Source organism: Simochromis diagramma, unplaced genomic scaffold, assembly GCF_900408965.1.
Source record: "Simochromis diagramma unplaced genomic scaffold, fSimDia1.1 OVJJ01000216.1, whole genome shotgun sequence".
Classification (NCBI taxonomy): Eukaryota; Metazoa; Chordata; class Actinopteri; order Cichliformes; family Cichlidae; genus Simochromis; species Simochromis diagramma.
Genome location: NW_024386883.1, coordinates 11,018,680 through 11,032,844, shown reverse-complemented (window position 1 = coordinate 11,032,844; position 14,165 = coordinate 11,018,680). Strand labels below are relative to the sequence as shown.

Here is a 14,165-nt window from a genome sequence, read left to right as displayed (position 1 = left end):
AGTCTCCTCAACTGACAGTGTGTAAGTGTAAAATAGTCTTCAGCTGCTTAAAGCTTGATTAGCCTGGAAGATGGAGAAACAGGTGCTGCGTGTGTTAACGTAAAGAAACATGTGCACTGCTTCCTGCACTCATAAGTTTCTCTTACGAAGCTTAAATTCAAAATACACTTCATCCAGGGTCATGCATGCAGCTGTATTGCTACTCAAAGTTTAAACGATATACTTTACTGTCACAAAGTCATCACAAACTCGACCTTTTTAGTCTTGCTATATATGAATACATGCTCACGGATATTATTACAACCCCGTGACCACACTTTCACCCTACAGTATCATTTTTCAGTTGATACAACCGCAAAAACACACCGACACCCTGATGCTAACGGCAGTCAGTTGCTACAGTCATTTGTAAAGCCCCACTGACATATGACAGCACGTTAAGATACAGTAAGCTGGTACTCATCACTTCCTCTGCTTTAATTCAGGCCTGTTGCGCAATGTCTTCATCTCTTCTGACACTGCCATCCCATTTTTATTTTTTATTTTTTTGGCTTGAGTCCTCTAAATTGAGTCCAGTTTCTGCTCACACAGAAACTATCACCTGTAAGTGAGAAACCGCAGCATCCCTCCCGTGTCTGAAAACAGTACCGGCCCTGTAATAACGCAGTTGTCCGTAGTTCTCTTTTTTCTGCCGCACTTCTCAGATATTTTCTCTCTTTCTGTTGGCCTTTTTTAAAATCTGAAGTGTTCCAGTAATAATGAGGGGGAAATTAAAGCAGCTCAACTACCGGGAAAAGTTTAGCACAATAAGTAAAAGCTGCCACTTCATAATGGCTCTAAATCACACTGCACTGATTGCTCGCATTTGTGTGGATACTAAAGCAGTTAGATTGTCAGAGCTAATTCTATAATTAAATGTCCAGAGCCACTGAGCTGCCTGTTGTGTGCAGCTGGATTCAGTAAGACTGGATCTTAGTGAAGACGGTAAAAGTTGATTGAAAAATCAAGACAGACAGAAGATTTTAAAAGTTAAAAATCATTAGTAAAATTATAAAACAAATGCTTACACGTCAAAAAGAAAGAAGGTTTTTCTTTATGTTTGGGTAAAGATTAACCATTAGGGGAAATATATTTTGGGAAATACTCTTATTTATCTTCTTCCTAAGAACTACATGTGCACACTGACACCATTCATATCTGTTAAGCATTACTCTGAGCTTCACTGGGGGGTGGGAAACAGACAGAAAAATGTAATTTATGTCTGCCAGCACCTCTAAATCACAAAGTACAGAGCCAAACATTTCATTATGAAACAGTCTGATTTCTTTCTTCTGTAATTTAAATGAAGGCTGGAAGTTTCAAGCTGGTCCAAATCTGGTTGAAATTTAATGAATGTTAAACAACATCTGGGGGACTGAGATGTGTCTGTTGTGTCTTGTTGGCAGATTTTGAAACCAAAGTCCAGAAGACCTCCGTAAACATTTATAGACCGCCAAGGCAGTAATTACATCAAACTGCGGCTGTATCACGAATGAATTGTTTTGTGTCCTGTGACTAATGTGGCTTGGCTGCAGCGAAGAGTCGCAGTGGATTGGTGGAGTGGCGTTTCCAAAGAGAGGCAGCGGAAGGGGAACAGCATTCGACCTGCTCTAAATATAGACAGACTTCATAACCCACTGACACCACTGTGCAGCTAGCTGGAATAAAGGAGGCAGAAAAGAGAGAATGGCTGGTTATAAAAGCATCACTGTGCAGATGTCGTCTTCTTCGGTCTCAGCTAACTGCAGGTTTCCCCAACTTTTTAAACAGTATATTTGCATAATGACTGAAACTAGCACCAGTGATGAATAATGGGCTGTGAGTTGAGTTTCTTGATCATTAATATGCAAATTGCCATGACCACAGATAAGCAATCACAGCCTTGTAAGATGGCGAAAGAAATACCCTTAGGCCTACTCTGCGATTCAGAGATGGTCTTTTCCCTTTTCATGTAAAAGCCCTCCTTGATTCCCTGCTCAAACCGGCGTTCCTCCCTGTCCAGGATGTGTACATCCTCATCATTGAAAGACTTGTCACTGGCCTGTAGGTGTAGCCTGAGACTGAAGTAGTCACTTGGAAGAGCGAAGAAACGCTTCTCCCACTACAAAATGCTACGTCCAGATGAACAGAATCAACTTTTTGGGATCAGTGATGCAGAAAAACAGATGCACAGATACGCGCCGTCTCAATCTGGAGACAATAAAGAAGACTAGACAGAACTGGGAATACTGAGGGTGGGTGAATATCACTAAAAATATGACTTCATAAATCTAAAATTAACATTCTTTATCAGATTTCTTTTTACTCTTCTACACATCAGATCTAAAAAGACTTACGATGAGGAAAAGTCTCGAGTTACAGGCTAGTTGACGCTTAAAGAGGTGCAGTTCCATCTTAGTCCACTTAAACTAGAAGGCGCTTAAAGATTATCAAGGTTATTTTGTCTGGTGCAGGTTTAAAAATACTGTTAATAGCAAGATGAGTCAAGCAAGGATTTGAAAACAAGGGGGGTAGGCTACATCTGCAAATAATCCACATCTGCTTATCCTTTACGGACACCCACTGTTGGCATCTGTTTACTGAGGCCACTCATGCAGACTTTAAGCAAAGCAACGAATGCTTTAGTACACACATGTTATCATGCCACGTCATCTTGTCCTCAAATAGCTCGACAGTTGCAGGTGACTCACAACCTGCCGGATATCTAATTGGCCTCAGGCAAAGATGCAAACATTTAATTGGCTATTGTTATTTCTTGCTTTATTATATGCTGCTCTCTTCTGTATATTCCTGTTTAACTGCCAATGAAAAAAAGTTCCAGTTTTCTCACAATATGAAAGAGACAATAAAAACAAAGTATAGCAGGACATCTTTAAAGCTGAAAACTGTCCTACAAAAACTTTATTTGTAAGTTTTCATGACAATATCGGATAATTTAAAGTGATACCAGACTACAGAGCAACAGAAAAGGTTTGAGAGGCAGCAAGCGGTCTAACAAGTCCTTATACAATAAACTTGGGCAGCCAGTCATTCAGGAGGCTCCTTCAGTACATGCTGTCTTCTTCAGTTTTTATCCAGATAACAAGCAGCATCCTTCACTCCAGGTGAATTATTGGTACACTTTTCCAAATGGTGGAAGAGAAGCACTCTTCTGACAGCTACGAGGTCCAGAAGCATTTAATCTTAGTAGCAAAATTACATTTTAAAATAATTTTCCGTAGTTAAGATCAGGCTGTGCACTTTGGTTTGCATGATACTTTTATATAAAGGGTCAAGTCTTCGCTATAGGATGTCCTGTGGTAACCTCAATGAAACACCACTAAACCACCTGCTCCCTACACACTTACACACATATAGACACACAAATAAACACATCCCCATACAAGCCATTAAGTTCCTCCCCACTGCCTCCTACAAAGAGTGTTGCTTCAGCTGTCGTGACAGGAGAACAGCAGGTCAGCAGAGACCCCATCAGCAACAGCAGTGACCTTCAGCATCAGCATATGAACTCAAAGGCCTCTCTGTTTAATTTGTACAATGGCAAACACATTGCACCCTCAAAAACCCAAGGAAGTAAATGCAACTCTGTTGCATTTACTTCTGCTTGACAAGCATTGTCCTTTGAATCTTACAGTTAGCAGGTTGCAAAAACCTTCATTCTCCTGAGCCACTGCAAGGGAAGTCTGTGGACAGATGTCTGCAATAAAATAGTGATAAGGGTTTATTGCAACTGAGATGCTGTAAAGCTATGGCTGAGCTTCCAACAGTCGTGGAGATAGCGTAGCTGTTTCTGAGTTTTATAATCGGGTCATACTGTATAACAAAAAGCTGAGCAAAGTGTCCCACTGCTGTAAATGGTTGCAGAGCTTATGATATACATGTGCTTTCTATTTTCTCTGGTTTTCTCAGCATTTTGTTGATGACTTCTTGGGATTTTCCATATGAAACAGATTCAATAACCATCAAGTGACCATATGTCATTTTTAAAACACAGGACTTCAGATCTGTACCAGTGATCGACCCTGCAATCTGACCTAAAGTGAGAAAGTGAGGCAAGCGCCCTAATTCATGAGGTAAAACAGATTGAATAGAGAGTGTGAAAAAATATGCTTGGAGGAAAAAGAAAATGAGTAGACATGAGCAGACGTACACTTGGCTGCAAGCCTGACAGATGTGCAGAGTCAGAAAACTGAAAGAAGATAACACTGACTGCAACGTATCTGTTACAAAACGTCTAGTGCACATGCTGCGCGTGAACAGCTGGGTTACAAAAATAAACATTGTAATTTTTCATACATATGTACTCACTTGGATATACTGAAGTACACATTTTTAAGCAAAAAAACCCCAAAATGAACGGAACTGCGATTCACTGATTTGAAGATGAATTACACGGAGCAAAGGGGATTCGCAACTGCAGCCTCCCTCGGATAGTTTCTTTAAAGAGTTCCCTTAAATAGAGACGGAAAACAGAAATGCGAAGGAGTTCTGCTGCTTTATTTAACCAGTTAGATTAATGAAATTGCATGAAACGTTGGCTCCTTATCGTACCACCTCAGCCCCAGAGGTTCCTTCCCTTCCTGTCTCAGGAAGATTACACTTAGCAAAGATTTTGGTGCAGGGGCACAGCAATCTATGCAGTGATCAGGGGAAGTGAATGGGTCAGTTAGACTTCCTTTGACCTCTGAGGCTTAAAGTGAAGGAAACACAACCCTTCGTCCTTAAGTCCCGCCCCATCGGCCCATCCGAGGGACATCACCAATGATTACAGTCCAACGTGGCGAGATTACAACCTATTAGCACAGAGACAGATGACCAGCAGTAACCTCACTACAGTATTCTATTTAAAGACATCCTGCTCAGCTTTCTCTTATTCTTCAAATTCCCCTCCTTCTCTTTGTAGTGTCACTCGCGTCAGTGCACGGTATCGCTCTTCTTGCTCATGCTTTTCTTTTTTTTTCTTTAAAAAAAATAAATAAAAACAATTCATCCGTGCTTAATCATCCCAGAACACCACATACCCTTGCTTAAAGTCACTCTCTTTTAGCCACTCATTCATATCTCTTTCTGCCCACACCTCATGACTTAAACCACAACTTTTTTCTGTCATGCTCAATAAGGAATACTTGCAGAGATGCTGTAATATCAGGTGCAGAAGAATGATCCTTTCCCCCACTCCTGCATCTCAGTCAAGGAGGGGTAGAGCAGGTATTGCTCATGCAAGAACATTTAAAGATATAAGGTGCAGAATAAATAAGTAATATGGATATACTGAGCAGAAGGGACTGGAATATACAACATATACAGAATATGTTAAAAAAAAATGCAGCACTGTAATAAAAAAGAGAAATATAGAGCAAACAAAGCAGGCAGCAGATCTAAAAGCAGATGTGGTCTAGTCAGCGGCACTTACAAAGGCGTCGGGGAAGCCAGGCAGCCGGTGAGGTGTGATGTGTGTCTGTGTAGGTGGGTGTGTGTGCAGGTGATGTGTGTCAAGGGGTACCGGGCGGATATCACATTGCCCGGTGCAAACTAGTGATTACCTTGCCAGTGCCAACAGCCAGATTAAGCTGAGGCAAGCAAGAGGAGGGAAGCGAGAAGCGTTTTGGCCTCGTTTGAGCCTGGCTGGCTTCCGTATCACACCACCCTCGGCTCAACAGACGCTGCACACTCTCACCACACCCACCCACCCCTCCTCCCTGATGCTGTGTGTGTGTGTGTGTGTGTGTGTGTGTGTGTGTGTGTGTGTGTGTGTGTGTATGTGTGTCTCTCTTTCTGGCTCTCGCTGCCTAAACATGCAGACTCAACTTCTCCTTCAGTAAGTGGAAATGACACACACACACTGGCCTGGAACAGTGTTAAACAATACACACACGCGTACCCACCTATATGCAAAGAAACCTGTGCGCATTTAAACAAATCACACACACACACATCAACTGATGCTGCTCACAGTTTAATTTGACTATCAAAGTGAGAGAGAAAGCAGACTTTTAGATCTCAAGCTGGAGGGGTAGGATCATTAACAAGTCACTGTGTGTCTGTGTGTGTATATATATGATTTTTAAAAAATAGAGCAACACCCTTTAACTGAAACTTCTTCCAGAAAGATGAAAAACCCCCAAAACAACACTTTTGCAAAAGTGTTAACCACAGTGTACATGCATAGTGTTGTGTTTTTACAGCTTCATTTTACAGTCTGTGAACTCCAGGCAAAGACAACCACCTTCACTCCTTTTTAGAGAGGGTGTTCTCCTTGCACACGTACAGTTTTAGAGGAACGAGGAAACATAGGTATATTCTAAAACATGTTCTAAATGGCTGTTATTTTGTTTAAGAACACTTTCTTACTGACCAGCATGCAGCTGTAGCTGCTCACAAATTTTTTTAAAGTCTTTAATCAGAAAGGGAGTTGATTCGTTTAAGGCTCATGACAGGCAATATCCAGTCAACAAAGATGGAGCATTTTAGAGTACGGTACAGTACTGCACCACTTAAAAAAACAAATGTATATGAGAAAGAGGGAGGCAGACAGCTGCACAGCACTTAATACTGAACCATCACCCATCATCCCACAATATGTGGAAGAGTGTGCACAGACTGCTGAAACAGCAAAAATCCATGCTGACATATGGCCCTGAGAACACCCAGACTGCCTAATTTTATTATTACTGTCTTCGGGGATATGTACTTAAGGTGTTGCATTTGTTTAATATATCTTCTATGCACCACTTTAAGGTCATGCTTGTTAGCAAATTTCCATCCACCGCTCCAAATAAAATGACCTTTCCTGGAATTCACCTCACTCCTAGGATTCAGTGAAAGTGGTCAGTAACAAGCAGTTATTATTGCACAGCAGGAATTACGTAACCCTCAAGATTTGTCTTATAATATTGCCCAGTCATGCAGTTCTTCTTTAATTAGAGGAATTTCATTTCAGCATTTTCACAGTGCAACTTCCTTCATGTTGTAGTTTCTAATTTAAGAGGCAAAAGATTCTCAGTGTGAATAAAAGAAAAAAAAGAGCATGATGATGTACTGGATAGTCATCCAATTACAAGTCAGCAGTCCCCTGGTGTGCACAAGGCTTGTGTTACGTTAAACAGAGGAGCTGCTCTGCTTGGATACTAAAACACCATTGGCTGTTTCTTGGCAAAGGGCGGGGTGAAACCGCCCCTATCTATTTAATTAAATATTAAGGGAGGAAAAAGAATAGGCTTACACCATGTGTAGGGCTGCACTAGCCGTTGATTAAAATGCATTATTTATTCTAAGGAGCAGCAGGGCGTTGGGATGTGGTGACAGGTGAGAGGTGCATTGAGTGCTCCCAAGGGATCTTTATTTTCAAGCGAACAATTCATTTCATCTTAAATTTGGATCACAGACTCCAAGTGATTGAGTACAAAGCACATTCAAACCTGTAACTGCAACATGGAATATTAATGCGCACCAGTCAAAACGCCAGCTGTTACCACATGTTCGTCGCTGCGGTGCGACCTGTTCTTTGGAGGATTAATAACCTCTGCCTATTTGCCATTAAACCTACCGAGCTGGCACATAATCTACCGCCACAATCCTTTAATAACAAACAAACAAACAGCCTTCACTACCTGCAGTTTCTTTCATCATATGAGAATCCCTCAGTTTTTAACATCACAGCTCGAAACCGATGTTTTTTTTTAAGTACTTTATGTATTTTGATATTATTTATTCGGATGTCAAGCAATGGTGTCTCTGCTCAGCTCCAACACCCCTAAGAATCGGTGCGTAAAACCAGGGTGGGGGTCGTGTTGGTGAAAGCGAGCACGCCGTGCCCGGTAGTTTGCCGGTAGGCCGCAGGATTTCAGCACTGCTCGCTCATGGACAGCTCCGTCCAATCAGCGGCAGCCACTTGAAGCGCGTCATCGGTCTTCATCCTTCCTCATCCCCTCATCCTCCATCACGGAAGCATGGCGGACGACATCATGGGCGAAATGATGACTTTTAAAACCGGCTTTCTGCCCATCTGATGTGTTTGATATGAGATTATTGAAAGCGAGGTTGAAGTAGAGGCGCACAGCAGACGCGAGGGTGTGAATGGCCGGCTGTTGGGAGACGTGAGCTAACAGGGGGTGGGGTGGGGGGTTTAAATGACGTGTGTCCGGGTTCTACGCACAATGTCATACGACCTTAGCGGCGGTCCAACCTTAAATGTACCCCTTTCATCTCTTCCAGCTTCCAGCCTTGTCTTTAATAGTTGGATTTAAGCACAAAGCACACACTTTTACATTAAAATCCTGATACCCGGAACAGCCGCGCGGACCCAGCCGCATGGCAACCAGTCGTCCATCCCACTCCATACCTGATTAGAGGTAGCTAATGCCCACCTGAATGCATCCCTCGATGATGTTGGCTTGTTAATCTCGGAGTTCTTGACCAGAAATCCGAGCCCTGCGCTTCCTTGGAGCTAGAGCCCGCTACGGGTAAAATGCTAACGCCTGCCCCCGGGCTGACTTAACACACGTGTAGCCTGAGAAAATGAAAAAATGTCACCCGCGTCCTGCGGTGCAGGCAAACCGCCAAATGCAGCAATGGATCGCGACTAAAGCTTCTTGCAGTGTCGTCTGTAAAAACGGAAATATTCAAGCACAGCCTCGGAAAAATAAAAAAGCCGGTAATGAATGAGACACGAATGCGCCTCGGCCCACTGCGCGGCAGGTGCATCCGCTTTTTGTCTTGGCCTCCAGCCCAGCGACGCTAAATCGTTCAAATGAATCAAAATGACAAAGAGGCATTCACGACTCACCTAATATAATCCAGAGAGACCCAGAGACCAAAACGAATGCGAGCATGTCTTTCTCATTGAGTCAGCTGTCCCGGCGCAGGAGCGGTTCAGAACTGCAGCATCGACTGCAGCAAGTCGCCGACAATCTGGGAGATTAAGGAGGCAGAGAGGAGGAGGGGTGGGGGGGTTGACAATATAACTGAGACAGACCACAGTGGGGGAGCCGGGCAGGGGATGGCGATTTCCAGCAGCGTAAATTTCGCCTGAAAAAACTGAAAATGTTGACTGAGGAAATAAACCCCGACTCCCTATAGAAGCATCCTCGCTCTTAGTGGATTTCCCACCTTCACCCAGTTGGCTGCTGCGCAATGGCAGACTCCCCTGCTGAATATGAGGGGCTTGTAGGTCGTGCGGGAAGATCCGATCGACACCAAGGTTATTGGGGATGAACTATCCGTTCTCGCTGCATGCTCATACGCATTAAGTGGTCAGCTGCTTCTCTCATTTGTCGCAAAATAACTACGCAAGTGTCTAAAGCTGCATCTGCATGATGCATTTCGGTCATTCACATTTTTTAATTTCCCGATTAAATAAATTCAGCTAAAGCTTATATCTTTTTTCTCCCAGTGTTTATTTATTTATTTATTTTATATATTGATTTATTTCTAGGGGGGTATCATTTGGTACATCACGCCATCCCTGCAGCTGAGCACAGCTTTGACACAGAGTAACTTTGCATCAGGATCACGTGGTCCAAATAAGACACTCCCATTGAACTAAAGTAACCTTGAGAAAGGGCTGACAAAGAGATGATCAGACAGAGCGACAGAGAGAGACAGACAGAGAGAGCACTTCTCGTGCTCTTTAAAATAATCGAATTGCTATCTTAAGCATCTTCATATGTAACTACACCACAGATTATTTTTGGAGGCTCTTACTTTTATTTGACCTTTTCTTTGTGTGTTTAGTTAAAACTGAAACCCTCATAAGTGTCTCTGGTAACATAGTGGCCTACATGCTATTAATTCATCTTCACACATAACTCCTCAGTGAGCAGGCTGGTCACCACTGGAGTGACCAACAGGCTTATGGTGTTGCCATCATGTGACTGACCTTATTAAATGGGTCACTCCTCTTGACCAGTAATCTGTCATTCCCAGCAATGCCACTCACCACCTTCTCCTTTTCTCTTCCTCCTGCGAAGAAGACACTGATGAGGCAAAGAGCAGGCGAGCCTTCAGAGGGAAAATTAGCCGGGTCCATTTATTCAAAGTGGATGAATGAACAAGCAGACCCACAAACAGAGGATGAAATCAAATTTAAGACTGTGAATGTCTTTTTAATCTCAGTGTGGTCTGTAAAAACTAATCACGTCACCTGTGGTGTGTCAGCTGCACGACACGAGGAGGACGAATGGAGTTTTTGGTGAGGTCACTGGAATTGAGTTTATTTTTTTTGCAATGGGATCAAAGTACACATACGAGGAAAAAATAAGGGAAAAAACAGTTCAGCAGCTAAAAGATATCACTGCAAAATCATCAAAAGTTAGCATATACTATTATGGAATATAATTATATTATACTTACAGAAACATGGGGTGTACAAATATGTAGCCATGAAAATTGTATTTCTATTATTTATTTTCATAAATGTCAAAAGTTTTTAATTTGAAATTTGGATAGACAGGAAACGGGAAGTGTAGAAAACAGTGGGAAAAGCATGGCTACACCTTTTAGGCAATTTATGTTAAATGCAAAACAATCCTTCAGATGAGTCCTTCAGAAAGCAAAGGCTGTAAGTTCTATCAGTACCTTGTATATCCAGAAATTAATAATAGTGTGTTTTGTGACATTTTTAGCCTGTAAGCTAATGATACAAGTGTATGTTTACCCGTTGCTAGCTTGTTGTCCGTTATATTAATACCAGATTGCATATCTATAGGATACTGATTTTGTATTCTACTGTGTTATTGGATAACTATACTTATGTGCAGATAATATGATAGTCTATTAAGAGTTGTTTTATATGTCTTTCTAGTTTCACTCCAGTTCATTGATGTCAATTCATTATGTCATGTCATTAAAGGATCAAACACGCTCTCTTTCCTGGCTCTTGAAAAGGAGTTTGTCTGGCTGTTTATTAATGTTCACGCTCAAGGAGTTCAACACATAGTGAGAACAGTACATGGGGTGATTATTAAGGAGTCAGAGGGAATAAAAAGCCGATATAGAGAGGGGAAAAGGCTCTCTAAAGGAATAGAAATCTTTATTTTAAGATTTAAAAAATCTTTCAGCCTCTTGTTCCATTATAGGCACATATTTAACTTTACAGCAATAAAGTTAATAACTCCCTTTATTATTCTGCTGCGCTTTTAATCATCTGTTGCTTTATCAATAAGAGCAGAGGTGAACGTGTTTCTGCTGAATGACCAGATGGGATACTTTTATGTCATGTAATCAAGTGGAATTATAGAGTTTATGGATATTATTTCCTTTTATTGATACAACTGAGTCTGATGGGCCTGCATGCATTCATATTATTTAGTATCTTTTATTATCCTTCATCAGTCAGACAATTATTATTAGTAGTAGTAGCAGTATACAAGTTTACACAAAGCAACCAGCAGAATGGCCCAGATGCAGAATGGGGCAAAGATCATGGATGCTGGGATAGATAAACCAGAAATGATGTAAGTGGAGGGATAAATTAGGGGTGGGGGTGGGGCGGAGATCTTTTATGGCTCCAGAAGAAAACACACCAGAAGAAACCCTTGTTGGCAACCACACACAGGTAAGATGTTTCTTGTAGTTGGTCACCAGGTTTGCACACATCTCAGGAGAGATTTTGGCCCACTTCTTTTCTTCTTGGCTGCGGCCTGCAGACTTCTGTCAGACTTGCAGGTGTTAACTGGCAAACTCATGTTGAGCAGGGTGACCTTGGAGTCACAGCTGCCTTCAGATCATTAGCATACTCCTCCCTGTAGTTTTGGACATCTTTCTCATTGTCATGCTCACCCCATGAAGCAAGACCTTGCATGGATCTCCGGACTGATAGTCATTTTATATTTCTTCCTTTTCCAAATGATCACAACAAGAAGCTTGGCATCTTGTCATCAAGCTTCTTGTTGAGCCCGTCATTCTGTCTCTCCATTAAAATGAAACTACTATAAAAATTAGACTGTTCTGTTTTTCCTTTTTGGAAATGAGAAAACGTAAAAATTCCACAGGGATTCAGATAATTATTGCCCCCCCCATGTGACTCTTCATGAGTTGGCTTTGGAACCATATTTTGATGACACACACATAAATGGATGCATCCAATGTAAAAACAATAATAGTCAACTGTAATGGGTAGAAAATGAGGCATAATGCAGGATAAAACATGGCTTATTTCCATAGTGGTACCTTATTGTTTTAGGGTTTTAGGCTTGGGAATGTTACATATTCTTTTTATATTTTAAATAATCTTATCATTCTAACTTTCTCTATTACTGTAACTTTTTGAGACTATAAAGCGCACTTAAAATCCTTTAATTTTTTTTATTTTTTATCAAAAATCGACAGTACACCTTATAACCCTGAGCTGCTTATGTATAAATTCTAGTTGTGCTTACTGACGTCAAACCGATTTTATGTGGTACATGGCGCTCAAAAATCTATCAAAAAATGTTTTAGTATGACTTTGGTAAGCTAGGAAAGCGCACCGCTTGATGGATTGTTGGAGCATTAAGGCTACCATAGTCAGGAGCTTTGCGGAGTAATCTGGGTCCAAAACTCCGTCCGCTTCAGGTCCCAAAGTCAAGCGAACACTGCGGCATCACTGAGAGTCAAAAACTGTCTAAATTCTTTCATCTTTAATAAAATGATCAGCGCTGCTGCTTTACCAGGTGTAACTATGAAGTTTAACATCCAGGCATCCATGAAAACAGAATTTATTAAATTTAACAGAGTTAGAAGTTAGCAGGAAGTTAGCTCGCTAGTTTCCACCTAAGTATGATATAGCATGTTCTGACTGAGAGATTTGTGAAAAAATTAAAACGTACAGCTCTGCTATCACTTCCAACATAAATGAAGACAGAAAACTAAACAGCAGTGATGTTTGTAGGGTTACTGAAGTTGGGCTAGCTGGTATATATTAATGTGCTATGTGATCGCTAGCAACACAGCTGTGTTAGCATAACAAACACAGTGAAGCTGGAAGATGAACCCTAACCCTTTTCCACTCGATAAAAGTTAACACGAGAGTTCCCGATGGTTAGGGACAAATGCAATCACATGGCAGGATGCTGTAAACAAACCAAACTTCAGTCAGTAGAGCAACTGAGATAATCCATCCACAATAGGAGGTTAGTCATTAATATACTGCAACAACATGGGAATAGAGCAGCTGTGAGAGAATTCAATATTAATGAATCGATGGTACAGAAGTGGAGGAAGCAAGAAGAATGAGTTGAGTAAAATCAGACTTTTCTGACTGTTTTGTTTCACTTATTGCGCCTTATAATCTGGTGCGCCTTATGCATGAAAACAGACTCGTTCATCGACGGTGTGCCTTATGGTCCGAAAAATACAGTAAGTGTCACTATATTTAAGAACACAGAACATGAGACAAAAAGTCCTTAAATTTGAGAAGCTGATAAGTTAGAAAATGTTTGCACTTTTGCTTAAATAATGAAGGAAATGAGCCTACTTATTCATTTTTTGCTAATGGTGGCAATCAGCTAATGAGGTATTTGGTTGGTCCTTTTACTTTAAGAATGTTTCTTCTTCTTCTTTTATCCTCTTCACAGTAGCTTTAAAAACACTTTTGCCTACTTAAATTTTTAATATTTTAAAATGGAGTATCTATTTTTTGTGCACAACATAACCTAAAATTCTTTACAATTCAGTGGGAAGTAACAGCTTCAACTGGTAGGTTCTTTTCAGATAAATGTTAGCATAACAAAAACCATTATTCACTTCAGTTTTATCTATATAGCACCATTTGCCAAAAAAAGTCGTCTCAAGATGCTTTATAAAGAGGCAAAGACCCTAAAATATTACAGAGATAACCCCAATATCCAGACGTTCCCCTATGAGCAATCACTTGGTGACAGTGGGAAGGAAAAGCTCCCTTTAAACAGGAGAAAACCTTCAGTTGAACCAGGCTTAGTAAAGGGCAATCACTTGTCACAAACGACTGGATTGAGGGGAATAAGAAGAGAGAGCATGAACTCAACTGTGGGAGCAAGAAGAGAAGAAAAGATTTAATTACATGCAGTGGTGGCATAAAAACACATGAGCAATGAAAAGAGATGAGAGGAGAATTGCTCAGTGCATCACTGGAAGTTCCCCAGCAGTCTGAGCATTTAGCCACATAACTA

The 14,165-nt window shown here is 41.2% G+C and overlaps 1 protein-coding gene across 3 annotated transcripts in view; it reads right to left on the bottom strand.

Annotated features, from left to right (window-relative positions):
- Positions 1-10,137, bottom strand: part of acsl6 (acyl-CoA synthetase long chain family member 6) — a 35,618-nt gene extending 25,481 nt beyond the window's left edge. Inside the window, exon 1 of one of the 3 annotated variants that reach the window (XM_040032263.1) lies at positions 9,917-10,137. Coding sequence is in view for 2 of the 3 variants with exons in the window: in XM_040032261.1 (XP_039888195.1) it covers positions 8,825-8,870 (46 nt within the window). In the remaining variant the exon portion in view is untranslated. The other 2 variants (XM_040032261.1, XM_040032262.1) reach the window with 2 other exon arrangements.
- Positions 10,138-14,165: the final 4,028 nt, after the last annotated feature.